This window comes from Microcaecilia unicolor, chromosome 6 (assembly GCF_901765095.1).
Source record: "Microcaecilia unicolor chromosome 6, aMicUni1.1, whole genome shotgun sequence".
Taxonomy (NCBI): Eukaryota; Metazoa; Chordata; class Amphibia; order Gymnophiona; family Siphonopidae; genus Microcaecilia; species Microcaecilia unicolor.
The window spans coordinates 11,558,859-11,585,780 of NC_044036.1; the positions used below are offsets into that span (position 1 = coordinate 11,558,859).

At 42.8% G+C, this 26,922-nt stretch overlaps 1 protein-coding gene across 1 annotated transcript in view; it reads right to left on the reverse strand.

Moving 5' to 3' along the window:
- Nucleotides 1–26,922, reverse strand: part of LOC115471762 (V-type proton ATPase 21 kDa proteolipid subunit-like) — a 98,868-nt gene that overhangs the window by 59,555 nt on the left and 12,391 nt on the right. The window contains exon 2 of the mRNA XM_030205579.1: nt 15,687–15,735. Coding sequence (XP_030061439.1) covers nt 15,687–15,735 — 49 coding nt within the window. The remainder of the gene's footprint in view (nt 1–15,686; nt 15,736–26,922) is intronic.

Consider the following 26,922-nt stretch of genomic DNA (forward strand, 5'->3'; position numbering starts at 1 on the left):
CCTCGGTACCGATGAGGACATGGAATCCTCACGCCTCCTCGGGGCCAGGTCTGACGAAGGTCGGTCCCAGGGGGCCTGCATAGCAGGAGGCCTCGAGGCAGGTGGAGACCCACTTGATGCCTCACTGCTCCCAGGGCGAATTGATGTCGACGTCGCCAACCTCGGTACCGGTCGATGTCGAAGGACCGGACCAAGCCCCAAAAAGCTTTTCTCGTTGGCCTTCTCCAGACGCTTGGGTCCGTTTCTTCATACGAAGCCAAAGACTACAAGCGGCTGGGCTATGGTCAGGCCCGAGGCACTGGATACACCAGGCATGGGTATCAGTACCTGAGATGGACCGATTGCACCGAGTACAATGTTTGAAGCCGCTGGGTGTCTTCGATGACATGGAAGGAAAAACGGCTTTGGTGAAATCAAAAGACGCGATTGTGCTTGTAAACTGAAAAAAGGAACAAAAAAGAAAGGGGATAAGCTGGCCGCGTCGAAAAACAAAGGAAACTTGAAAAGGAGACAAACTTTTTTTTTTTTTTTAACTGAAAGTAAAGAAATAATTAGCAACAAATAGCGAAAAAAATTCAAAGACTCTTTTCCTGGGCCTGAAAGGAGCGGAGATCAAAACCTACTGCAGCTCAACACGGAAAAAGAAAAACTGAGGGAACACGTTCATGCGATGGGCAGGAAATCAGTCCGTGCATGCGTGCCAAAAGACTCTGGCAAAAAAAATTTATATTTTGCTTGCAAAATGCCAATTTCTGGGTCAACAACCCATATGTGAGAACAAGCAGCCTGCTTGTCCTCAGAGAACTTGCATTACGTAGCTATAGTTCGGGTTCCTTTTTCCCACATGCATCACTTTGCACTTGCTCACATTAAATGTCATCTGCCATTTAGACGTCCAGTCCCTAGTCTCTTAAGGTCCTCTTGTAATTTTTCACAATCCTCTCGCGATTTAACAGTTTTGAGTTGTCAGCAAATTTAATTACCTCACTAGTTACTCCCATCTCTAGGTCATTTATAAATATGTTAAAAAGCAGCGAGCTCAGCACAGACCCCTGAGGAACCCCACTATTTACCATTCTCCATTGAGAATACAGGCGGACCTGAGCTGTGCTGTGGATAAACTAAGTGGCCGCAGGGTAACACCAGGAGAGTGGCTAGGCATTTTGTGACACCTACGATCACAAGGAGAATCGGTGGGATTTAAATCTGGCTTCTCTGGTTCTCAGGCTGCTATTTTTTTTGTTTTGTTACATTTGTACCCCGCGCTTTCCCACTCATGGCAGGCTCAATGCGGCTTACATGGGGCAATGGAGGGTTAAGTGACTTGCCCAGAGTCACAAGGAGCTGCCTGTGCCTGAAGTGGGAATCAAACTCAGTTCCTCAGTTCCCCAGGACCAAAGTCCACCACCCTAACCACTAGGCCACTCCTCCACATATCCTCCAACATATCTGCAAAACAATTTCCACTCTTACCCAATCAAGTCTATGTACAGACTGCAGATAACTACCATTTACTGTTTTCACTTCCCCAAAAATCATGTGGCTATTTGTGAGCAAATGGGACTAGTGCTTATTTTCCACAAGCACTTACCAAAGTGCAGAACTACACAGCGCTCCCTTGTTCTGTCAGTCACTGCCTAAACTGGGACGGGTATAAAAGGGGGACTGCATGCAATGGAACAGCTTCCAATGGAAGCACCAGAAGCAAAAAGAGCCATAATTCATGTACACACAATAACTATGATTAGCAGGAGCTTCTGCAGTGACACTGGATGAAAATCAGTGATTAACCACCCCCTCCCTCCAAAAAAAAAAAATGTGGATTTTAAAAGTTCCTGAGTGATTATGAATAGTAATCATAACATTATATCCTATATACATAGTGGATGATAGCAGATAAAAGCTAAAATGGATCATCCGGTCAGTCCAGTAAGATGGTTAGGGTTGTAAGTGCCACTCCACGCAGTTTACCCCACCTCCCCTCCAAGCCTCTGAAGATTATAAATGTTGCTCTGCGCAGGTTACCCCCTCCTCCACACCACCATTTAGGGCTATAACTGCTGCTCTGTACGAGTTACCCCCTATCTTTGAACTGACATGTGCAATGCTTGGCTTGTATCCGGCACCAACATTGATACACCAGCAATCGTGAAAATAAAAAAAACAACATCTAAGCAGTGTACAAAACTTTGAAAAGAAAAATAGCCATTAAGTGACCCTCTGTGCCTTTTTCAAGTCCAACACTGCTTTTGTCTCTACCACCTTCTCTGGGTTAACATTCCAGGCATCCATCCCACTTTGTGTGAAAAACATTTTGCAGGCTACTCCTGAGTCTCCCCTTCTTGCAGTTTCACATCATGTCAGCTAGTTCTTCTTTACTTCTGATAAGGGTTCACTTCTTGTGCATCAAATACCTTTCCAGTATTTTATTTATTGGGATTTATTAACCCCCTTTATGAAGAGATTCTATCATGTCTGCTCTATACAAGAAACCCACAGACAGATGCAGCTACCTCTACAACTCCAGCTTCCACCCTTCACATACAAAGAGATCCATTATTTACAGCCAAGCCACAAGATACCACCGTATCTGCTCTGACCCAAGGGACAGAGACTGAAATCTTGAAATCCTGACTGCATCCTTCGAACGGAAAGGCCACAACCCCAAAATAGTCTCCAAAAATATTGCCTCCTCCCTCAAAACACCCGGGAAAATCCACTACAATACAAAGAAAAAAAAGCCACAGACAGAATCCCCCTTATAGTGACATACAACCCAGAGCTGGAAAAATTAAGAAAAATCATAAGATCTGCAGCCTCTACTCCAAGATGAATTACTGAAAGAGATATTCCCATCCCCACCAGTGCTGGCCTTCCGACAACCACCCAACTTGAAACACAAGATAATCAGAAGTAAACTTCCATCACAGACTGAAAAGGAACAGAAGGGCACACTTCCCTGTAATTTATCCAGTTGCAAACTATGCCAAAATATTTCACAGGACCCCACAGTCATCCACAAAGGAAAGATATTCAACATAAAGGGATCTTTCACTTGCTCATCTTCCAATGTGGTATATATCATTCAGTGTAAAAAATGTAACGAAGGATACTATATTGGAGAAACAGGCCAGATGCTAAAGACAAGATTTAATTTACATAGACATCACGTGAACAATACTGGTGCCAGCCGGGTTCCCACCCCTGTGGGCCAGCACTTTACAAAACCAGATCACTGAACCAGTGACTTCATAGTAAGAATCCTAAAAGGTAACTTTAAAACAATACAGGAACGTAAGACCTTTGAAGTCAGAATGATTGAATATTTTGACACCCAACAGACAGGACTTAACAAGGATCTGGGTTTTCTAGCCCATTATAAACCATAAAGTTGTATTGCTCTGTTTGTCACCCTCCTCTCACCTATCCACCCCCATCCTGTTAGACTCTCTCTGAAATGCTTTGATGTTCCCATGCATACCTCCTACCCATCCCCACCCTGTTAGACTGTCAATGAAATGCTTGGATGTTTTACTTATATATACTGTCATCTACCACATTTGCTTATTTCCGATCTGACGAAGAAGGGCAACCTTCGAAAGCTAATCAAGAAATGTATTAAGTTATGTCCAATAAAAAAGGTATCATCTTATTTTCTTTTCCATGTTTTATTTTGTTTGATTTCTATAGATTCTACATGGAATGTTGCTATTCCACTAGCAACATTCCATGTAGAAGTCGGCCCTTGTAGATCACCAATGTGGCCGCGCAGGCTTCTGCTTCTGTGAGTCTGACGTCCTGCACGTACGTGCAGGACGTCAGACTCACAGAAACAGAAGCCTGCGCAGCCTTCTACATGGAATGTTGGACACTAGCAACATTCCATGTACAATCTCCAATAGTATCTATTTTACTGTCATAGTAATGCTTGAATGTTATCACTTATATATACTGTCATCTACCACATTTGCTTATTTCCGATCTGACGAAGAAGGGCAACCTTCGAAAGCTAATCAAGAAATGTATTAAGTTATGTCCAATAAAAAAGGTATCATCTTATTTTCTTTTCCATGTTTTATTTTGTTTGATTTCTATAGATTCTACATGGAATGTTGCTATTCCACTAGCAACATTCCATGTAGAAGTCGGCCCTTGTAGATCACCAATGTGGCCGCGCAGGCTTCTGCTTCTGTGAGTCTGACGTCCTGCACGTACGTGCAGGACGTCAGACTCACAGAAACAGAAGCCTGCGCAGCCTTCTACATGGAATGTTGGACACTAGCAACATTCCATGTACAATCTCCAATAGTATCTATTTTACTGTCATAGTAATGCTTGAATGTTATCACTTATATATACTGTCATCTACCACATTTGCTTATTTCCGATCTGACGAAGAAGGGCAACCTTCGAAAGCTAATCAAGAAATGTATTAAGTTATGTCCAATAAAAAAGGTATCATCTTATTTTCTTTTCCATGTTTTATTTTGTTTGATTTCTATAGATTCTACATGGAATGTTGCTATTCCACTAGCAACATTCCATGTAGAAGTCGGCCCTTGTAGATCACCAATGTGGCCGCGCAGGCTTCTGCTTCTGTGAGTCTGACGTCCTGCACGTACGTGCAGGACGTCAGTCTCACAGAAACAGAAGCCTGCGCAGCCTTCTACATGGAATGTTGGACACTAGCAACATTCCATGTACAATCTCCAATAGTATCTATTTTACTGTCATAGTAATGCTTGAATGTTATCACTTATATATACTGTCATCTACCACATTTGCTTATTTCCGATCTGACGAAGAAAGGCAACCTTCGAAAGCTAATCAAGAAATGTATTAAGTTATGTCCAATAAAAAAGGTATCATCTTATTTTCTGTTCCATGTTTTATTTTGTTTGATTTCTATTGATTACCTTTAAAAGTGGACTGACACGGCTACCACCCCACTCTAGTTAAATGAAGACACTGTACTGGCTTCCAGTTGCTGAACAGGTTTTATTTAAAGCTTTTTGCTTATTATATCAGATAATTTATGGTTCAACTTCTCATTTGTTAATCAGTATGATAGCTACACCTCTTTTTGGTTTGTCTTCTAGATTGCTTAAACAGCTTATTCTTTGTCCTTTTTTTCATAGTAAAATATGATTTGTTAGAATATTTAGTATTTTTACAGTAGTTATATCACTTTGGAATTCTCTTCCTTTAGCCATTAGAGTTGAACTAGACTGAGATTCTGAAAACATATCTTTTTGATGTTATTAATTATTACATTATTTACACTATGTTTAATTAGGATTATTATTTGTACATCACATTGCACCCTTATTTTACATGGAAAAAGCAATAAGAGCAACATTGACACAGACATATTCTTAATCACCTAGTAACGCCTATTTTTCAGAAAATCATTAAACCATTGAGATAGAATGTTAGCGATTCCTAATTCAGCCAGTTTGCACATGAAAATATCATGATCAGTTTATCAAAGGCTGCTGAGATGTCAAACTGCAAAAGCACCATCTGGATTCCTCTTACCAGTACTTTCTTTACATCAGATGTTAATCTATCAACAATAACTTTGTACTATGGGACTGTCTGAATCCATACTGTGGAGAATGAAGACTTGCTCAGAACCCTTATTTTATCATCCTCACTTTAATATTCCCTTATCTCTTGTTTGTCCTGTTTGTCTGTCCTAATTAGATTGTAATCTCTGTCGAGCAGGGACTGTCTCTTCATGTTCAAGTGTACAGCGCTGCGTACGTCTAGTAGCGCTAAAGAAATGATAAGTGGTAGTAGTCTTTGGGATTCCGGAATCTTGATACTCATTGTCCTTATGCCTTATTTGTCCTGTTTGTCTGTCCTAGTTAGATTGTAAGCTCTGTTGAGCAGGGACTGTCTCTTCATGTTCAAGTGTACAGGGCTGCGTACGTCTAGTAGCGTAATATAAGTTTATGTAACCTTATAACTGTGAGCTAGCTACAAACTCAGTTCATTTAGTAAGAAATGGAACGCTAGCTATTGGCCTAAAATTGCTTGTTTTAGTAAGAGACCTTCTGCCCTTAGCACAATCTCACTCATTGAGAGGGAAAAATATCCAGTAGATAGCACACAATTTATAAACTTCACTAACCATTCAATTAATTCAAAACGAGGGCCAGCTAAAAGAAAAAGACAGACAATGGTCAAGAATACAATGCTTTGAAGAGAGTTTACGTAAAAACAGTTTCAAGAGCAGTTACTGCCTTAAAGTAAGACCAAAGTCTATCCACTAAAACTCCACCATCATAATCTCTCTTCACATTACAAAATGATTTGTTAGAACTAGGTATACCCCTCAATGATTGACATATCAATTTGGGTTTATCAAAAAAAATTTGTCAAAAATCAGTTGCTGTTGGTTGTGCAACACTTTAAAGTAGAATCGTAGGGGATGGGTGAACAAAGCCCCCAGGCAATTAAAACCTATCAGGTAAGTTAAACGTTAAATACCTCTATATAAAATGGGAAAAAAGGGCAATATCTGGAAAGCTGTTTATACTAAATGCCTACGGTATGGATTCCAGATGATCATTCACTTTAAAACGAGAGACACTCTTCCTGTTCATAAGCACCAGGTTCATTATGGACTCATCCCTTGTGCGTTTCATTATCAACTGCTGGAACAGTTCTCTATAGAGAATCCAGGATCTCCCTACTTCTAGATGACCCTGGAACAGAAATGCCCCAATCAACATCTAGCATGCTGAAATCCCCTATTAGTAGTACTTCCATTTTCATGACTATATTGTGAATATCCTCAATTAAATCTCTGTCTGTGATCTAGAGGCTGTGATGAAAGAGGCCAACTTGGATTTAGTAGCAGTCACAAAGACGTGGTACATGGAGAACCATGATTGCGATAGTTATACCAGGCTATAATCTATTCAGGAAGGACAAGGAATGAAGAGAGGGAGGAAGAGTGGTGTTATATGTTAAGGATAAAATTAAGGTGACAGAATTACAGGACTTATGGAGGAGGCACTGTGGGTTAATTTCTAAACAGGGAATGAAAAATCAATTTATATTGGTGTGATACACAGATGTCCTTCACAGGCAGAAGTGGACAGAGATTTAACTGAAGGCATTCACAATATAACTATGAAAGTGGAAGTAGTAATGGGCACCAATGTCTGACCTTTTCAATGCTTTTTTACAGTTTGGAGTGGGGTCCTGGAGGACTGGAGAAGGACAGATGTGGTCCCACGCCACAAAAGCAGTAGTAGGGAGAAGGTTGAGACCTACAGGCCAGTTAGACTGACTCTTGCAGTGAGTAATTTTGTGGCTATACTTTCTAAGAGGATAATGAGGTTTCTGGAATCCAGTGCAAGGCAGGACCCATGGCAACATGATTTTACATCAGAGTACTTCAATACATCAGAAGCACAAAGCCTATGAGGGAATCCATGGGACTGTTAGATCATCAAAGAGCAAAAGGAGCACTCCGGGAGGACAAGGCTATAACATAACAATTTCAAATTTATAATCCACTAAACCTTTCAGTTCCTAGCGGAGTACAATCCTAAGAAGCTGGAAATTACCAGGAATTACAAATTACTGAAGTAATAATACAGTCATATTCACTCTATCCTGATTGAATATTGTCAATTTGTGCTGCTGATATTTCGTCTGAACATTTTATAATTCTCTATAGAGTCATCTAGAAGTAGGAAGATCCTGGACTTCCTATAGAGAACTGTTCAGCAGTTGATTAAAAAAAAAAAAAAAAAAAGACAGCCTTTTACCTGCTGTGGTAAACGGGGGGGGCCTCAGTGCGCATGAAAAACACAAGCTGATGCCAGAGCAGGCCCCCTTTTACTGCAGCTTGGTGAAAAGACCCCTGACTGAATGAAGGAATCAGAATGGCGATATCTGCATAACTGTCAGATAAAAAAAACCTCGCTGCTGACATGTTAATCCCAAGGAAAACAAATACATAAAACAATAGAGGCAACAAAGCCAAGCCCTGCGGAACACCGCAAGGGTTACACCATTGTTCTGAAAGACAACCAACCGGACAGCCTAACCCTGTATGAACGCTTAGTAAGGGTCCCAAAAAACAACAAGGCAAACGATCTGCAAAATCCAATATGGGAAAGAAAGCCAGCAGATCAATGTCACAACAAAAAGATTTTATTGAAGATACCGTGTATGAACAAATCGCCCGACAAAGGCTGCGTCAGGGGCTACAATGAACAAATATATAATAATTATCATAGATCATAATAAATAATTTATTTATTTATTATGATCTATGATAATTATTTGTTCATTGTAGCCCCTGACGCAGCCCTAGGTGGGCGAAACATGGCCTGTGTCGGGCGATTTGTTCATACACAGTATCTTCAATAAAATCTTTTTGTTGTGACATTGATCTGCTGGCTTTCTTTCCCTGAACGCTTAGTAAGAAATCCATGAGATCAGTTACAGACCTGATCTGTTATCCCTACATCTTCAAGATAACGCACTTGAGAGGTCAAATTGAAGGATAATAGCTGTTTTGCCTTCACTAAGGATTTGATGCGCATTATCCAAAAGAGAACCTACAACAGTTTCAGTACTATAAGATGACCTAAAACCTGACTGAGATACTTGCAATATATTATAGTATTCAAGATTATCAGTAACCTGAGCAGTAACTAGTCTCTGTAATAATTTTACAAACAGGATACTGAGCTGGATGGACCATTGGTCTGACCCAGAATGGCTGTTCTTATGAGACTGTTTCAGTATATAAGCCTGGTGGAAAAGCCCCAGCCTCAGGAGCCCCAGGCAACCCCCCCCTCCCCCATCAGCACCAGTCACCACCAAAGAGCTTCCCTCCGATGGGGAAAGATAAGAACTCTGGCCGGAAAGAGTACTCACAGCCAACACGGTCGGGTTACACAAAGCAACGTCAGCAGGAACTTGGAGGACTCTCATCTGCATGGGAAGTTTCCCATGACTCGTCAAAAATCAATCCCAGCTCCCAACATGGGCCTGGAGCACTCCACAACACATAAACCCAACGCTGCCCTCTGGTTTCTGCGACAGGAGCAGCACTTGACTGTTTCCACGGACATGTCCTGAGAGAGAAAAAATAACCGCGGCAGTAGCACGCCAGTCAGAGACTTAAAGGTACACTCACCGCTCACTCATGGAACCCACTGATCCAGGTCTCTATGCCCCAGAGCATCCCCAGGCCAGGAACACCACTCAGCTGTCTCCCCAAGCCACTGGAATTCTGTCTTTTTTTTCTCTCTCTCTGTGAGGAAGGAACTCAAGTAGAGGCAGGCGAGGGCGCTGAGGAAAACAGGGGTACATGGAATGGGGGAGGGACCGAGTACCACCGGGTATGTCCCCATTGACAGGTCCAAATAAGCTGAGATGGTCTAATGTCACCCCCTTCGAGCAGCTATTCAAGCTTGGGGCAAAGCAGAGGAAGCTATTCTCAAAGATACATAGTAGATGACGGCAGAAAAAGACTTGCACGGTCCATCCAGTCTGCCCAACAAGACAACTCATATGTGCTACTTTTGTGTATACCCTACTTTGATTTGTACCTGTGCTCTTCAGGGCACAGACCGTATAAGTCTGCCCAGCACTAGCCCCGCCTCCCAACCACCGGCTCTGGCATAGACCGAATAAGTCTGCCCAGCACTATCCCCAGGTTCTGAGGGGAAAGGAGACTGGCAAACTCAAGCAGGAAAATACCTGGGAGATCGAGCTGGGGGAGAATATTCACCAAAAACCTGGGCTAAAATAAGCAAGATTACAAAAAAGAAAAACAGATTACTGTTATAGAATTAATCCCATATAAATATCACACACAATATGCAATAGAGGGCACCAGAAATTGCATACTTCAAGTAAAATGTTACAGGACTTTCCACGGGATAAAACCCACCATTAAGTACAATCACATGCCCAATTTTTTCTGCACAATGTATTTCTAAAAATCAAACACTGACCTTATTTTTTATGCTTAAGAGTTCCACAATATAAAAAGAAAATACTGCGTAATGATATAATCCCAAACAGCACTGCTCAGAACATCACCAACATGTCAAACTACAGCTAAACTGCCGAAGCGGTGGATGTTTTGCTCACAGCATCGCTTTTGTATCCCAATTTAAAACTTTTTAAATGCTACAAGTCAACGATATCGATATGAGAAAGTTTATTTCTAGCCCTGTTAAACACCTACATTTGAAAGTTGCAATTTATGACATATTGGTGTTAGGCTACACAAAGATGTTCTGAGCGGTACTGTTTCAGATAAGTACTGAATGATTATAATCTTTTTATATTGCAGGCGGTTTTAATACATATGGACAAGTTTTGATTTTTATACATACATTGAGTATATGATTGAATTTGCGCTGGGAGATTTGGACTTAATGATGGGTTTAATCCCACAAAGTCCTGTAACCTTTTATTTGAAGTATACAGTGTTGGATGGCCTTGGATACAAGGATCATAAAGAAACTTCAGACTGTCCAAAATACAAATCTACCTATGCATCCAGCTTTTCCTACATAAGTGCACAACTATGGAACGCACTACCAAAAGCAGTAAAAACTACGTTCGACCATCTTCCGGAAAGCACTGAAGACAGACCTGTTCAGAAGAGCATACCCCACCGACCCGACATAAAAATACCTGGGTACCTGCGACACAATTTATTTATTTATTTATTTAATTGCATTTGTATCCCACATTTTCCCACCTATTTGCGGGCTCAGTGTGGCTTACAATACATTGTGAAGGATGGAAATACAGTGTGTTACAGTACGATTATGGGTTACATTGAGAGGAGTTATGGGAAGACGAAGTCAAGTCAAAAATCGTTAGGGCGTGGAAACCATGTGATGTTACAATGGGGAGAAGATAAGGCGATAGAACAATTTCAAGAGAACATAGGGTATAACATTTTATCTGTGGGTGGAGTTTGAAGTGTGGTGGAAATACGGGGTAAGAGAAATTCAGAAGGGAGTGTATTGATGCATTTCTATTAGTATGTATGGACTTCATGTGTTTTGATCCTTGCAATAAATTTTCTCAAAGAGATGAGTCTTCAATTGTTTGCGGAAGTCGGTTAATTCATAGATCATTTTCAGGTTGCGTGGTAGTGTATTCCAGAACTGCGTGCTCATATAGGAGAAGGTTGATGCATGCAATACTTTGTATTTTACGCCTTTGCAATTAGGGAAGCGGAGATTGAGGAAAGTTCTGGATGATCTTTTAGCGTTTCTGGGTGGCAGGTCTATTAAGTCAGACATGTATGCAGGGGCTTCACCGTAGATGATTTTGTGGACCAAGATGCATATCTTAAAGGTGATACGTTCCTTGAGTGAGAGCCAGTGTAGTTTCTCACGTAAGGGTTTTTGCACTTTCATATTTTGGTTTTCCGAAGATGAGTCTGGCTGCTGTATTCTGGGCTGTTTGAAGTTTCCTCAGTATTTGTTCTTTGCAGCCTGCATATAGTGAGTTGCAGTAGTCCAGGTGGCTGAGTACGAGTGATTGCACTAGGCTGCGGAATACGGACCTTGGAAAGAATGATCTTATTCTTTTCAGTTTCCACATTGAGTAGAACATCTTTTTGGTTGAGTTATTCGCGTGAGTCTCCAGTGTTAGGTGGCGGTCAATAGTGACTCCAAGGATTTTTAAAGTATCAGAGATTGGCAGATTTAGTTTAGGTGTGTTGATAGCGGTAAATTTATTCGTGTTGTATTGGGAGGTAAGTACGAGGCATTGAGTTTTTTCTGTGTTCAGTTTTAGTCGGAATGCATCTGCCCAGGTATTCATGATGTATAGACTTTGGTTGATTTCGTTGGAGATTTCATTAATGTCTTGTTTGAAAGGAATATATATCGTTACATCATCTGCATATATGTAAGGGTTAAGGTTGTGATTTGACAGAAGGTTTGCCAAGGGGATCATCATTAGGTTGAAGATAGTTGGTGAGAGGGGGGATCCCTGCGGTACTCCACATTCAGGTGTCCATGCGGTAGACGTAATTGAATTTGATGTGACTTGGTATGAGCGCAAGGTTAGGAACCCCTTGAACCAGTTTAGGACATTGCCTCCGATGCCAAAATATTCAAGTATGTGTAGTAGGATTCCATGGTCAACCATATCAAAGGCACTTGACATGTCAAATTGTAAGAGGAGTATATTGGTGCCGGTAGCAATCATTTGTTTGAATTTGGTCATTAGGGTAATTAGTATTGTTTCTGTGCTGTGATTTGACCGGAATCCTGATTGGGCATCATGCAGTATTGAGAACTTGTTGAGATAATTTGTGAGTTGTTTGGTTACCATTCCTTCGGTTATTTTGGTTATTAGTGGTATAGATGCTACTGGTCTGTAGTTAGTTATTTCGCTTGCATTTTTCTTTGTGTCTTTGGGTATTGGAGTGAGTAGAATTTTTCCTTTGGGAAAAGTCAGTTTTGTAGCATGAAATTCACGTGGTTCGTTAGGTCTGTTATGAATTGTTGAGGAGCTGCTTTCATGAGGTTGTTTGGGCAGATATCTAGTTTGCAATGGGATTTGACGAATCTTTTGAGCGTTTTAGAGATGAGGTCCTCTGACAGTGATTCAAATTCAGTCCAGATCCTGTCTGCTGGGTGTATTCCGTCTTCTGGGTCTAGACAGTTTAGGAGTGTGGCGTATTCAATAGGGCTGGTGGGAATTTTATTTCGTAATTGTATAATTTTCTCCTTCAAGTGTTTCGCGAGGTCGTAACCAAAGACTGTAATGGACACTACTGGACTCTTCCTCCCCCCTCTCTAATTTCCCCCCCAACTGTACCTACCTTACATGTACCTCACTCTATTACAATATCACCTTGTATTGTTCACACCTTGTTATTTGTTTCAGACCGGATTCGGTTAATGCCGTTAACGGTTATATGTAAGCCACATTGAGCCTGCAAAAAGGTGGGAAAATGTGGGATACAAAAGTAACTAAGTTTATTATGTATTTTGTTTGATGATATTAACATGACATTATTGCTACAGAACTAATCTCTTTTTTGCATTATTTAAATTTGCTTATCTTTGCTTTCTTTTTCTGTTTAAAAAAAAAACCCACTAAAATAAGTAACAAAATGCCAAGGATCTCCATTGCAGGGAGTGTGGGGAAGATTGGCTTAAAGGTTGTTTGTTGCTGGTATCTTATCCCCCAGGGCTTATTTCAGGTAGGGATGCATAAAGATGGGATGTGCTGGCGGGACTGGGAGCAGGTTGTGTCAGTGTTACACATATGGTGGGAATGTCCAACGGTGAAGAGCTCGAGTCGAATTTCAGGATATGCTCTGCTCTGTCCCTCCCTCCTTTCTCCTCCAGCTGTTACCAGAAGTGGACTGTAAACGTATCCTCCTCTGCTAACAGCTATAGGAGACCCGGGGAACTGGGTTTGATTCCCACTACAACTGCTTGTGCCCCTGTACAAGTCCCTTAACCCTCCACTGCCCCTGGTACAAAACACACTGTGAGCCCCGCCCACTAGAATCAGAGAAAATGCCTACATATAATAAATGTAAATTACTTTTGGTTGTACCACAGAGGTGGTATATGAAATCCATGAGTCATTTACCCTAAAAGTAAGATGATGTAGACATTGATGGCTGCAGCCAGAATCCTGTAAGACACTTCTTACACTAGGTCAACTGAAGATCGAGCGGAAACTCTGGGAAGTGCCCTTCACAGCCACATGGGCTCCACTTGAGAACTCGACTCAGCAGAAATGGTACCATATACCCGAGAAGGTAATGTAATCCGTTGGGTTGGTCGTGAGCCCTTGGGCCTTGCCGAGGCCAGCAGGGCACCGACCCAGGCCAAGGGGAGACCGACCCACCACCGCACACCCCAGCTACACAATACCCCCTAAGCTACCCCTCCCCCCAGTCCCTCAGGAAGAAGGGAAATAGGCATACAGGCGGGCCTCACGGCCGAACCGGAACCCACACAGACAGAGCCACTCGTGCGAGCTGAACTGGAACCCAATCACACACAGGGAGGGGTGAAAGAACCCAGAGGGCCCCAAGATGCCAGACACGTGCTGAACACCAGCAATAGGGCAGAGGGGGAAACAAAGGACCAGAGCGGGCCACGCCCACGCAGGGGACTAGCGCAGGACAGGGGAACTAACACAGCAACCCCCCCCACCAGGGTAGGAGCCCCAAGCAGAAGCCAGAGGAACCAAACACAAAAGGAAGGCAGAAAGCCCTTGCCTCAAACCCACTGTAGACAGAGGCACACAGAACACAAAGGGTTAAGCTTGTAGAGCCAGCAGAGAGAGAGTGCCATAAATCAACAAACAATCAGAGAGAACGCTTCCCCTCCCGAGAGGGAGTGGGGCCCATCCAACAAACACACTGGCAGAGGCAGGAATACAATACACACAGTACACAAAGGGTTAAACTCACTGAGCCAGCAGGCAGGGACACTGGGAAGAGAAATCCTTAAAACAAACAAACAAAGGAGAACACTCTCACTCAGCCCAGAGCCCCTGAGGCTGAGCAATGCCCAGCCCCCACTAAACAACCCAGCTGACCCTGATTACAGAGCTACCTACACACACACACACACACAGCAGCAGCTAACCCAGAGGGAAGGAAAAGAATAATACAACACAGATCCCTGTCAGAACCTAGAGCACGTTCTGAGAGAAACCTATCAGGCTTTCCTGTTACTACCAAGAAGTAACGCAAAAGCAGAGAAACTCCTCAGCTGCAGGCTAAAGTACTATCCCCTGACGTCAGCACAACCCCTGGCAGCCAATCAGAAGAGACGTCCCCCCTCCCCCTCAGCCAAACCGGCAGAATCATAACAGGTAACTGCACTGCGCATGAAAGATCATGTGACCAGCCCTATAGCCGGCGGCTAAGAGGAAAGGGAAAGCGGGATGCAGTCTGACATTGATCCTGTTTTACTGATGCTAAAATGGAGCTGTGTTGTATGTATATATGTTAAAAAAAATAAAGTTATAAAACAATGGGGGGGGGGGGGGGGAGAAGGGGTGGAAAAACCTGGGCAAATGTGAAGAAAGGCTCACTGCAAGGTAGCCCAACATGAATGGGTTCCCCAAGAGCTGGAAGCCCAAGGGAGCACAGAGACACTGCTAGACAGAAAGGGATTTCTTTTTGCCTAAGTCATTTTTCCAGAAGCATGAAGCATAAAATGGATTGAAGTATAAACTTCTTTTATCAGTCTCATTTCAGATTTATTTCTACCTGCAGTGGATTAATATTTTAGCTGTACAGTAATTCTCTATGCATCCCAGGGTCTTTTAACATTATCATGCATGGCAATTACATGTATCATAGGACATTTTGATCTAGAATCACAGCTTCTTTCACAAAGCTTATGTCAACATTTCAGCAGAACTTTAAAGAAATATTTAAAGATAGCAAAAAAAAAACAAAAAACTTTTGAACTCGGCTAAACGGTGCTGAAATTCAGCTCTCTGCCCCCTTGTCATTCAGATACACTCGAGCTACTTTCGGCTGACTCTGGTCTCTCATCTATGCAGCTCAGACCACATTCCAGGATTTCAATTGCAGGATGAAACAGACAGAGATTACTAGGTGGAAAGAACATATTCCTGACACAGCTGCTGAGCAACTTATAAAAGCAGAAAAGAAAAAAAGGAAGTCTCACCATGCCACATCGAAGCGGAAGCCAAGGCCAAATATTGTGTAGCAAGTACCTGAAAAACAAAAGCCAAAACAGCCAAAATCAAGCTCATGAGGATTAACTAAAACCAAACTAGAGAACTGGTTTGGCAGCTCTGCAGACATAAGAAACAGAAAAAATGAAGGCAGATAAAGACATTCGCCATGGCCTATCCAGTCTGCTCATCCATGCTATCTACTATCCCCATCCTCTCCCTTAGAGATCCTATGTACTTGTCCCATGCTTTCTTGAATTCAGATAGTGTTCCTCTCCACCACCTCCATCGGGAGGCTGTTCCATGCATCCACCATCCTTCCAGTAAAGAAGTATTTCCTGGGGTTACTCATGAGTCTATCCCCTTTCACCTTCATCCTATGCCCCCTCATTCCAAACTTCCATTCAGTTGACTCGCTTCCTGTGCATTTATGCCACAGAGGTATTTAAACATCTCCATCATATCTCCCTTCTCCCGCCTTTCTTTCAAAGTATACATATTCAATTGTTTAGTATAGAGCTGTTTAGATCAGCCACCTTTGTATATATAACTTATTCCCTTATCTATGATCTATAGCTATAGCCTGTGTCTTCTTGGCTTTTCTCAGGGCCAAGTTAACAGACAGGTTTGCTTGGCCTAAAATAATGGGCCATAAACGTTAAAACCTCTGTTTGTTTCAACCAGACTCTGAATTAATACAGAGACATTCTCAGTGAAGGAGAAGTATGAGTGATAAGTATTCAAGGGAGGGAGGTTACAAAGGGCAAATAAATGATGGATAATTGGGGAAAAATACCAAGGAAGCAGAATTATGTGAAGGTGACCTTAGAGGTCAGAGTTGAAGAATACCAGATAAGAGAAAATATAAGGCATTAAGTGATTGGACAAAATTAAGCTTCAGTAACTTGACAAGCACATTTTGTGGCAGTCAGATTTTTGTTAAGTTCCCAGGGAAATACAAAGAAAAACCAGAGAGATATTAATTTCCTTATACTGAAATTTAGACTGATATAAATAAGAATTGAATTTTCTGTAACATTGGGACAAAAGAATATTCTATTGTAACCATTTATTTACCCTAATACATTTTAGGATGATTATAAAAGAGAAAAACCAGAACTCTGGAATGTTTTCTTTGCCAGAAGGGCTTTCTTTCAGTCTCTTCTGAAGTTGTTTAGCTTCCCTTTAGAGGCAAGGGGGTGGCTTTTCACAATTCAGATCTTATATGCCTCTAATATCCCCCATTTGGAGTTCAGTGCGGTCAGTGGTGTGCTGAAGCAGGCTCCCACAGGCTCTCGAGAGCCGTTTGTTAAGTTTTTAAGAATTTTGGGAGCCGGTTCTCCATGGCTACTTTAACAAATAGATCCCAAAATGTGGGCTTGGGCCCCTCCTGAATTCTCTTTTACTTTGCTGGCGAGAGAGAGCCCCCTGTTAACAATTTACCAGCACACCCCTGAGTGCGGTTTACATCATAAGTAGGACATGCTTGGATGTAATGTTAGAAGTAGGGCATTGGTTGAATACTGCTTTACAATCTTGTTAAGTGAATACAATCTTATGAAAGACTATTATGGTGTGAGAATTGTAGAGCAGTTTCTTTTGATGGTTTTGTTACCAGTTAAGGGACCTGTAGAAGTAGTGGTTGTTATATAACAGACTTTGGAAGGGAAAGACTTTTGCTAGGTTAGTCTTGAGATCTTACATGCGCATCAGAAAGCAGTGAAATGACTTTTTGCACTTCAGAAGATACACAGGAACTGATGAGGCAGTAGTTACAACCCTAATCACTTTAATGAGGAGGCTGGTGGATAGGCCATTTTGATCTACCTGCCATCATCTATTAAATTACTATCCGTAGCCTAAATTTGGTTGTTTTTTTTTTTTTTTTTACCTAGCAGTAACAGCTAAGTTCCTCCCAATCTCAACTTGCTCAATTCATGGGTGAATATTTGAGTCTAATCACCAAAGTCTCCCATCTCTTTTTGTCCTTAAACTTTTGTTTCTAATATTTTGAGAGGGAAGAAATTTGTAGGCAGATCAAAATGATTTAAACCACCAATAGGCCAGTGATTTTATTTTTATTACATTTGTACCCTGCGCTTTCCCACTCATGGCAGGCTCAATGTGGCTTACATGGGGCAATGGAGGGTTAAGTGACTTGCCCAGAGTCACAAGGAGCTGCCTGTGCCTGAAGTTCCTCAGTTCCTCAGGACCAAAGTCCACCACCCTAACCACTAGGCCACTCCTCCACTGTTGCTACCATTGGAGATTCTACATGGAATGTTGCTATTCAACTAGCAGTCGGCCCTTGCAGATCACCAATGTGGCCGCGCAGGCTTCTGCTTCTGTGAGTCTGACGTCCTGCGCAGCCTTCTACATGGAATGTCGCTAGTGCATTAGCAACATTCCATGTAGAATATCCAATAGTAGCAACATTCCATGTAGAATCTCCAATAGTATCTATTTTTTTTTTTGTTACATTTGTACCCTGCGCTTTCCCACTCATGGCAGGCTCAATGCGGCTTACATGGGGCAATGGAGGGTTAGGTGACTTGCCCAGAGTCACAAGGAGCTGCCTGTGCCTGAAGTGGGAATCAAACTCAGTTCCTCAGTTCCCCAGGACCAAAGTCCACCACCCTAACCACTAGGCTACTCCTCCACTGTTGCTACTATTTGAGATTCTACATGGAATGTTGCTATTCCACTAGCAATATTCTATGTAGAAGTTGGCCCTTGCAGATCACCAATGTGGCCGCGCAGGTTTCTGCTTCTGTGAGTCTGACGTCCTGCACATACGTGCAGGACGTCAAACTCACAGAAACAGAAGCCTGCGCAGCCTTCTACATGGAATGTTGCTAGTGGAATAGCAACATTCCATGTAGAATCTCCAATAGTAGCAACATTCCATGTAGAATGACCAATAGTATCTATTTTTTTTTTTATTTTATTTATTTATTAATTTAAATCATTATTTCACAACAAATTATGATCATGTAATAGGCATTTACATCAGGAAAAGAAAAAAAAAAAAGGAAAAGTAAAATTTATAGCCATTTTGTCCACTAAAAATAAAGAAACATTGGTTCCAAGAATAAAGAAATAGATATCAAAAGCAATTAAGTAAGTCCCACCAGTTGCTACCTAGGGGTTACTGATCCCAGCCTGCTATATTATGGTGGGCATATAACATTCATATCTACTCTAGCATCAAGAAATTCTTTTAACTGTTTAGGGTCAACAAATTGAAATTGTTTACCCTCAAGCATTAAATTACAAATACAAGGAAATCGTAAAGTGAAATTTATTCCCATGGCCAACACTCTCGGACGCATTTCCAAAAAGGCCCTGCGTCTAACTTGAGTGGGTCTTGAGAGATCAGGAAAAACACGGACCTTTGATCCCATAAACAGGTTTTCTAAGTGTCTTAGGGAAAGTCTTAATATTGCATTACGATCTGGCTCCAAAGCAAAAGTAACAAGCAACGTAGACCTCTGTGTAACAATCTCCAGTGAGCTCTCTAGGAATGAAGTTAAATTCATTCCATCCCCTTTCCCTGGGAGATGTCCATCACCCCCTTGTGGGTTCCAGATATAATAGGCCCGTGTTATGGGGGGCAATGAATCCTTGTCCATTCCTAGAATGTCCACAATATATTTCTTAGCCATTTCAATCGGTGAAATTAAAGGCGACTTAGGGAAGTTGAGAAACCTAAGATTAAGTCTCCGAATCTGATTCTCCAGGTATTCTGTCCGTTTATGAAGAAAAATATTATCCTTAATCAAAGCTGACTCCAAAGTTCCCCTCTCTTGTAATTTAATATGTAAATTTTCCAGTTTCAAGGCCTGTTGTGCTGATGCCTGTGCTTGAAGTAGCGCAGCTTGAGAAATAGTTTTAATATGTTCAGTATTTTCTTTTATTGAAGGTTGCATAGAGACCTGAATATTATGCACCATGTCCCATAGTGACTCAAGTGTCACAATTGCAGGTTTAATCACGCCTAAATTTCCAGGAAAGGGTTGAGTCTGAATACCAACTTGCGAAAGTTTAGAAACAATTTCCAAAGGAAGTACCTGAGAGGCTGATTGAAGAAGTGTTTCTTTCAGTTGGATTTCATTTTCTATCGTCGCAGACCTTCCCTCGAGCAGGCTTGGCTGAGCGTTTACGTTCTCCTTCCCTGCTTGGGCTGCCGGCGATTCCCTTCCGGGTTGAGGCGGGGCAATGCGTTCTACAGGGCTCAGAGAAGCCCCGTCGGCGCTTTCGATCGACGCCGATGCGTCGAGAGCGGCAGAGGGGGTCGAAGTTCCCCGAGGTCCCGGTAGTTGCTTCGGGAACTGAAGAGTCGATTGCCGTAGCGCCGAGGACGTTTCAGGAGCCGAGGAACGCTCCTTAACTTTCCCCCTCCGTTTCCCCATCAAAGAGGTTGCAGAAGCGGCGAAATCAGCAAAAAAAACTACAGAGTCACCTCAGCAGCTAACTCGGGTGCAACCAGTCAGAGCGCCATCTTGGAACCGGAACCCGTAACTCCAATAGTATCTATTTTTGTTACATTTGTACCCTGCGCTTTCCCACTCATGGCAGGCTCAATGCGGCTTACATGGGGCAATGGAGGGTTAGGTGACTTGCCCAGAGTCACAAGGAGCTGCCTGTGCCTGAAGTGGGAATCGAACTCAGTTCCTCAGTTCCCCAGGACCAAAGTCCACCACCCTAACCACTAGGCCACTCCTCCATCCTTTTCATCCTGTGGCACTCTTATAAGGTGCAAAAGCTATCAAGGCACGCCACTGGAACCTACTCCATACCCGCCCACCCCATTAAATTTCATTCCATCCCCACAAGTACTCTCTTCCATCTCCACCCATACCTGTAACCTTCAAAAGTATTTTATTTACTTATGCTACTGAAATACATTAGAGAACCAATATACCTGCTACTGGGAAACTGGAACAAGATGGGACTGTTACAGATTCCTACACAGACACCACATGCTAGCAGAATCCTTCACTTCAGTCGCAGACACAAGCCAGTCTGGTTTTGAAAATATCCACAATAAATATGCATAAGACATGAAGTGGAGAAGTAGCCTGAGAACCTGGGTTTGATTCCCACTGCAGTTCCTTGTGACTCCGGGCAAGTCGCTTAACCTCCCATTGCCCCATGTATAAAGTAAGTACCTGTAAATAATATGTAAACTGCTTTGATTGTAACCACAGAAAGGCAGTATATCAAGTCCCTTTCCCTCCGTTGTCTGCAAACATATTTACCTCATGCATATTCATTGAGGATATATTGAAAACAGTCAGAAGAAATGGGAGAGGGGGGTAATCCAGAGTTGGCCATCAGTGAGAGCATTTTATAGGAAATCTATGAGGAACTGGCAAGCCAGTGTTCTTCACAGAGGTGTAGGGTAGTGCGATTATATTTCTTTGATTCAGTCACTAACATTACTGATATGTTTTGAAACTGTTTGAAAGCGTAGGATTATCGCAAGACCAAATACCATGTAAAAGAGCACTACAATAATTCGAATTAAATATATGTTAATGAGTGAGGATATGAAGGGCAGCCTCAGTGTAAAGGTGGCATCCAGAATATATCATCCTGAGCTTGAAGAAGCAATGCTTAACCATGCTGGATTTTTATGGTTGAAAGCTCATGGTTTGGTCTAGAACTTTTATGGATGGGTTGAAGGAGACTAGGTTGGCCGTCATAAGGACAGGAGCAGAAAGCAGAGTGGGGAGAGGATCTGGACATCCTATTAGAAGTCCCTTTGATTTCTCTGGATTAAGTTTTATTAGTTCAGAGCCCTTCTGCAATCCCAGTCAACTTGCTGTGGAAGGTGTGAATCTTTTCAACGTTACAGTTCAGTAAGTATCTGAATGTCATCAGCATACACAAAGGAGGTTAGCTCAAGTAACTGTGTAAGAGCCAACAGGAAGAACATAAAAAGATATTAAAGTGAATTGGAGCTAACAGAGTCATAGGGGACACCACAGGTGAAGGTGAATGGGTTCAACTGTGTATTATACCAATGAACAGTACTTATCCAGTTGGTTAGTTATGATCAAAACCTGTCTAGGGCTCTATCAGCAATGCCTATATCACAGCCTGCTGAGGAGGTCATGATCCATAAGATCAAAGGACGTGGAAAGATCCAGCGAGACTAGTATAACATTTATTCTGGTCCAGGTTTTGAAGGATGAAAGTGGCAATCTTGAGAAGGGCAGTTTCAGTGCTGTATGATTTCCTAAAGCCTGGTTAGTTAGGATGGAGTGTATTGGTTTTGTCAAGGTAGTCATCTAATTCTTCAAGAATAATTTCAGTAAGTTTGGAAATGAAGGGGAGCTAAGCAATTGGGTGATAATTGGAAATAAGTGTGTTACCTACACTAGGGTTCTTGATTTTAGGACAGATGCAGGCTGATTTCCAAGGAGAAGCCAAAATGTGCATGCATACCATTCTTCCACACCTTGCCTGGAACATATCCACAGCTCTCAACCCCCCCCCCCCCCCCCATAGTTTTCTAACTTAAATCCTATTGTGCACTCTCTTCCACCCTGCACATACTTTGACCTTGGCCTCTATGATCCCCCCCATTCCTGCTCACCCTCAGCCCCTGGAAACAAAGGAGAAGAAAGGAAGGGTCCACTCCTTCCATAATAACGCAAGCAAAGCAAGCACAGGGTGGAAGAGAACCAAGTCCAAGTGACCAGCCCAAACACAGAAGAGCTCCAAACAAAATTTATTGGGACCCTCACCCCCAACATATCCTGAGTCTGGTCTATCACTCCCCACCACATACACACATCCCCTGCTCTTGCCCCCATCAGAGGCACATGCCTATCTCAGTCCCCCCCCCCCCTCACCTCATAGCGCATACTTCTCCAGCTTCCACGTTCCCCACACACACACCCTCAGAACTTATCCCATTTCCTACCCCCTTCTCCTGCTCCAGCACTGGAGACTGGCTGTACTATTTGAACCATGAGGGACACTGTAGAGCAGTGTTTCCCAAGCCTGGTCCTGGAGTACCCCTTGCCAATCAGGTTTTCAGGATACCCATAATGAATATGCATGAAACAGATTTGCATATAATGGAGGGAAGTGTATGCAAATCAAGTTCATGCATATTCATTGTGGATAACCTGAAAACCTGACAGGCTGGGTGTGTCTCGAGGACGGGGTTGAGAACCCCTCCCATCGATCCCCGGAGAAGGGCATGGTCTGACATGCAACCACTTTCTTCCTCTGCTGTTACAGATTAGGCTCCAGGAGTAAGGGAAAATATTAGAAATATTTTTTTCCTGCACTGAGGATCCCGCCCGTTGGGGGGGGGGGGGGGGGGGGGGGGGCACATGTCTTTCCACCAAAACCCACTTCTCCTCTTCCTCCCCGTCTCATCTGCTCGCAACCTTGGTCATCTTTGACTCCTCCCTCTCCTTCTCTGCGCATATCCAGCAGATAGCCAAGACCTGTCGCTTCTTCCTCTTTAACATCAGGAAAATTCGCCCTTTCCTCTCTGAACACACCACCCAAACTCTCGTCCACGCTCTCATTACCTCTCGCCTTGACTACTGCAACTTACTCCTCACCGGCCTCCCACTTAGCCACCTATCCCCCCCTTCAATCTGTTCAGAACTCTGCTGCACGTCTTATATTCCGCCAGAACTGATATACTCATATCACCCCTCTCCTCAGGTCACTTCACTGGCTTCCAATCAGATACCGCATTCAATTCAAGCTTCTCCTTCTTACCTACAAATGCACTCAGTCTGCTGCCCCTCACTACCTCTCTACCCTCATCTCCCCTTACATTCCAGCCCGAAACCTCCGTTCACAGGACAAATCCCTCCTCTCATTACCCTTCTCCACCACCGCCAACTCCAGGCTCCGCTCATTCTGCCTCGCCTCACCCTATGCTTGGAACAACCTTCCCGAGCCCTTACGCCAAGCCCCCTCCCTGCCCATCTTCAAGTCTTTGCTTAAAGCCCACCTCTTCAATGCTGCGTTCGGCACCTAACTCTCACCTTTCAGGAAATCCTGACTGCCCCTATCAGACTGACTGTTCACGTGTCCTTTAGATTGTAAGCTCTTTGAGCAGGGACTGTCCTTCTATGTTAAATTGTACAGCGCTGCGTAACCCTAGTAGCGCTTTAGAAATGTTAAGTAGTAGTAGTATGTCATGTACAAATATAATCTATGCCCATGTTCCTCAAGCCAGTGAGGTCTGGAGGATATCCACAATGAACACGCATGAGAGGGCTCTACATTCACTGGCTTCTTGGGATACAGATTTGTCTCATGCATATTCACCGTGGATATCCTGAAAACCTGACTGGCTGGATGTGCCCGGAGGACTGGGTTGAGAAGCACTCCTATATGTTGCCTTGCTGGTCTCTGTGAAAAATTCTGCATGGCAATTTCATAATTCCATGCTAATTCTGTAACGGGCAGTAGCACAGAATAAGAGTAAGCAAGGGTTTTACACCACATCCCCTAGCACTCATCCCCTAGTAATACAACATCTTTCATTGTGGCAGTCTGAAAAGATATCAGTCATCAGACATTCTCAGAGGAGACCAAAACCGATAATGCTAGGAACAAACTACATAATCAACAGAAGACAACTGAGCAAGGATGAGCAGCACATTAAATGTAATTTTTTCCAGAAGCAGTAACTTCCTTCCATTTTCCCATTTTAGTGCTTTTTAAAGGATTATTTGACGAGTAAAATGTACAGACTCGAATATATGACTAAAAACAAGTAGCTGCACAAGGTCAGCCTGACAGCAGGGTCTCATCTGCCAGGTGAAGGAACACCGAGGGACTAGGGAAGGGAGCAGCAGGGGTCATAACTGCTCTGAAAGAGCACTGGCAATCTCGCTTACCAAGAGTGGCACTGAGAGGCTCAGCCTCAGCAAAGAGACTTCTCGTCACACCTGCAAGGGCTATAAGATCAAGAAACGTACCCCTGCTAGGGGCTACTGCTGCACCCACATCTTGTTATATATTTATGACATTTATATCCCACAATATTCCCACCCAAGGGCAGGCTCAATGTGGCATACAATAGTTAATAAGCAAACAATAATACAATAGCTCAAAGTACATTAGACAAGGTCACAGGTGGGAGAGAGAAATGACTGATGAAGAAAAGGAGAGAGGGTGGGTGATAAATTATCACAGAGCGAGCTGTGGGCTAAAAGGCTGTGGCTCCTGTAAGGCCTGTGGCATATGCTCTGCCAAAAAAGAAGGTCTTGAGACGCTTCTTGAAGGTTGGGTGATCTGAAGTGAATTTGATCTCTCGAGGCAGCCCATTCCACAGTTGAGTGCTGAGATAAGGGGAAAAGGAGCCGTAGATGGTCTTATATTTGAGGCTACGGGGAGCAGGGTAATGGAGATTGAGGTACAAGCGGGCCTATCTTCGGGAGCTCCTGGGCGGTAGGTCAATGAGAGTGTCCATATAGGAAGGGGCATCTCCATAGATGATTTTGTGCACCAATGCGCAGGACTTGAACGCAATGCGGTCCTTCACAGGGAGCCAGTGCAGCCTTTCACGTAACATCTCGAGCTTTCAAATCTAGATATACCAAAGATGAGTCGGGCAGCTGTATTCTGAGCTGTATGGGGGGGGGGGTACATTTTTCCCGATATTTATTTATTTATTTGGATTTATTAACTGCCTTTGTGAAGAGATTCACCCAAGGCAGTGTACAGCAGGTACGGTTTAACATAAAAACCTTACAATTTTGTTAACAGCATACAACGAACAAGTATAAACAAATACAATAAATGAGGTAAACTTGAAAACAGTAAATTGAAACCTAATAATAAAGCTACCATGAAACAGTATTTATTTATTCATTCATTCTTGTATCCCCCAATAATCCAAAAACGAGTTTCGGTTCCATGTGGCTTATATTTAACAGTTGTTAGAGATTACACTGATTCAGTTAGATTTACAAGGTTGTATGATGTTGTGTTTTACAGTGATTGGCAAGATTTTTATTTTTTGTTACATTTGTACCCCGCGCTTTCCCACTCATGGCAGGCTCAATGCGGCTTACATGGGGCAATGGAGGGTTAAGTGACTTGCCCAGAGTCACAAGGAGCTGCCTGTGCCTGAAGTGGGAATCAAACTCAGTTCCTCAGTTCCCCAGGACCAAAGTCCACCACCCTAACCACTAGGCCACTCCTCCACTCTATTAGTGCGTATAGAATAGTCATTGGGTTTCTTTAGAAGATATGTCTTAGTTCATTTCTTAAATGAAAAGATGTGTTACAGTTAATGGTTATGTATTGTTGTTCCAGAATGATTAGTGCATATTTTATCAAAAATATACACACTTAACAGCACTGGAATTCAAATAGCAGAGATATAATATGATATTACTACTACTACTCATTTCTATAGCGCTACTAGACATACGCAGCGCTGTACACTTGAACATGAAGAGACAGTCCCTGCTCAACAGAGTTTACAATCTAACTAGGACAGACAAACAGGACAAATAAGGGATAAGGACAAAGGGTAGCAAGATTCCGGAATCCCAAAGAGTAGCAAGATTCCAGAATCCCAAAGAGTACTACTACTATGTATCATTTCTATAGCGCTACTAAACGTACGCAGCGCTGTACACTTGAACATGAAGAGACAGTCCCTGCTCGACAGAGCTTACAATCTAATTAGGACAGACAAGCATAAGCATAATAGTGATGGAATATCTAATAAGCACACAATTAAAACGTTCAAATAACATTGATACTAATGCTTTTCTACAATACAGTCCTATATAATAATTCTCACCTCCAACAGGATGTGCCTGGGACCGTGCCTGCCGGAAGTGGTCTGCTAGGCAGGCACGCACTGACATCAATGACAGACAATTTGGCAAAGCAAAACAATCTGAGTGCTGGCCATTAGGACACAGGGTAGATAGGAGAGTTTTAAAAGACTGAAGGAAACGAAAGTGTTAAACTGGAGAAGGGGGGGGGGAGTTGTGAATGACTGAAAGACATGCAAATTTGGGACAGGAAAACAATCTCAATGCTGGCCATTAGCACACAGGGTACATAGGACAGTTTTAAAAGACTGAAGGAACCAAAAGTGTTCGGGGGGGGGGGGGGGGGGGGGGGCAAGTTCTGAATGAATGAAAGAAATAAAAATTTACGAGACGAACACAATCTGAATGCCGGGCATTTGTACACAGGGTAGGACAGGACACTTTT